Raw genomic sequence first — 2,523 nt, forward strand, 5'->3', positions numbered from 1 at the left:
TAAAGGCCCCAAAATGTCCTGAAGAAGAAAATGTACCAAAAGTTAAGATGCAGTTCATCTAACAGCCACTAGATGTCGCTAAGAGGAAAGTCTGACTTGTATTGAAGGGAGTGAGAAATGACCAGACTTCTCTCTAGATGTGCGATCCACTTGAAATGAAAGGATGTATAAATACTCATGGTCCTCTGAGGATGAAACTGTTCTTTGACCTCCATCCAGGAGATCATGCTTTCAGTTCGGGTTGTCTGTCTGTCAGCAGGATTATAGAAAGAACTACTGAGCCAATGTTTATGAAACTTAGTAGAAGGTTGCAGCATTAATCAAGGAAGGACACTTTAAATGTTGTGGCAGATAAAAACCACGGGGGCGGATACAGAAAACCATCTTTCACTTTCGTTAGCGTCTCCAGATGGCTTTTCTAGCGCCCTTCCAGTTCATCATAGGATGATGATGATGATGATGATGATGACACACATTCCTTTCAGCCTTGGCTGTCGTTTTATCATGTAAAACAAAACATATTAACTGTTGGAATGCTGAGTTAGCAACTTATATTTCTTACATTCATGTTTTGGCACCTTTCTTCTTCTGCATTTTTTAAGCTACAAAAACTGATGATCAAAATGTCCAGCTCTTCAAGGAGACTCTTCATGTTTCTAACCTTTACATTTTTGAATTATTAAGCTTTTTGCAAATTGTTTTTTAATGATTTTTGGGCATAAATCTTTTTTTCAGAAAAGTCATTTGAAATTTCCACATTTTCAGCAATGTTTGTGTATAATTTCAGTTTTCAGCATTCCAATGCATTTTCTGCAGGAAATGCATTTTCTAGTTTATGCTAACATGCTACAGTTAGGAGGTCAAACATAAGGCATGCTAACGTTTCATATTTACAATGTGCCCTGGTTGGTTGCTTCTGCCCTTTTTGGAGAAATGTTAAGAACACAATGCTCTGTAATCTGGACAGACACTATCGTTATATATATAGCTATATATATATATATATATATATATATATATATATATATATATATATATATATATATATATATATATATATATATATATAGCTATATATATATATATATATATATAGCTATATATCTAGCTATATATATATATATATATATATATATATATATATATATATATATATATATATATATATATATGAACCTCGTCATGGCTACGCTCCAGAGTTCAGGATCGTCTGCGGGTCTTTGATGGTGTTGCTGATGAGGCCCGTTTGGGAGTTGGTGCTGTTCTGACTGTGCAGCCTCATCAGGCCCAACTGCTTCTCCTCCCCCCCCCTCGTGCTGCCGACCCTCCTCACAGGTAGCTCCACCCTGAGCCTCTTCCAGAAGCGAGACGTCAGCTCCCTGGACTTGTCCCCCTGCCATCGGACCAGCACCAGGGCCACGCGGGCCCTCCTTAGCTCCCTGACCCAGCCCTGACGCTGGATGGGCTTGTACTGGACCAGGATTACCCGCAGGTGCCCGCCCAGCGCCATGCTGTCGATGCCGGCCTGCAGCTCCAGCAGGGCCTGGGAGCCCCGGGAGGCGTAACCCGGACTAACGACCACCAGGAGGCGCCGGCTCCGAGTCACGAAACCCAGAGTCTCATCTGTGATGGCTGCAGGGAGACAGGAGCGTTAATGAAGGGACGGATGTCCGTCCTTCACAGCAGGAACAGGACGAAGGAGTACAAGTTGTAGTACCACCAGGAGTATTGCTGATTTAGCCAGGAGGACCAGCAGTTAGTAATATTCTAAGTAGAAGTCTTACATCACTTACATTTGTGTTCCTCAATAAAAAGAATAATTAAAGAAGTAGTAGAAGTGACAGTAATAGCAACAAACAGTCGTAGAAGTACCAAGAGTACTAGCAGGAATACTAGTGGTCTAAGTAGCAAAGGTAGAAAGGAGAGCAGCAGCAGCAGTAGTAGTAGTAGTAGTAGTAGTAGTAGCAGCAGCAGCAGCAGCAGCAGTAGCAGCAGCAGTAGCAGCAGCAGCAGCAGCAGCAGCAGTAGTAGTAGTAGTAGTAGCAGCAGTAGTAGTAGTAGTAGTAGTAGTAGTAGTAGCAGTAGTAGTAGTAGCAGAGGAGTACTATCAGGTGTGGTAACATTACCAGTAACAGGAATCCTAGTAGTAATAGTAGTAGTAGTGGAAGAAGTATGAGCAGAAGTGGTGATATTGCCAGTACTAGGAATCTTAGCAGTAGTACCATTAGCAGAGGCTGTACATCTACTTCAAGTAGTTGTAGCCTAAGACTTTATCGTACTATACTGCAGTACCACTGTGAACTGTAATGTGTACTTATACTGCAGTACTCGCTGTACTCACTCCCTCCCGGCAGACTGTCTCTGTCAAAGATGCAGACCGAGTATCCGAGCTCATTCTCCAGAACGAAGCGAAGAGTCGACAGAACGAACTGCTCCTCCTCGCTGTTCCTCGCGTACGAGATGTAGACGTCGTACTCTTTATCATCTGGAGAGACACACACACACACACACACACACACACAC

The 2,523-nt window shown here is 42.5% G+C and overlaps 1 protein-coding gene across 1 annotated transcript in view; it reads right to left on the reverse strand.

Annotated features, from left to right (window-relative positions):
• Window positions 1-1,186: 1,186 nt before the first annotated feature.
• Window positions 1,187-2,523, reverse strand: part of il1rap (interleukin 1 receptor accessory protein) — a gene marked incomplete at its 3' end in the record, with an annotated part of 21,812 nt that continues 20,475 nt past the window's right edge. The window contains exons 11-12 of the mRNA XM_079271844.1: window positions 2,342-2,485; window positions 1,187-1,632 (exon numbers count right to left, since the gene is read on the reverse strand). Of these exons, the coding sequence (XP_079127970.1) occupies window positions 1,187-1,632; window positions 2,342-2,485 (590 nt within the window). The remainder of the gene's footprint in view (window positions 1,633-2,341; window positions 2,486-2,523) is intronic.

Source organism: Melanostigma gelatinosum (genome assembly GCF_949748355.1).
Source record: "Melanostigma gelatinosum genome assembly, chromosome: 7".
In the NCBI taxonomy this organism is placed as follows: Eukaryota; Metazoa; Chordata; class Actinopteri; order Perciformes; family Zoarcidae; genus Melanostigma; species Melanostigma gelatinosum.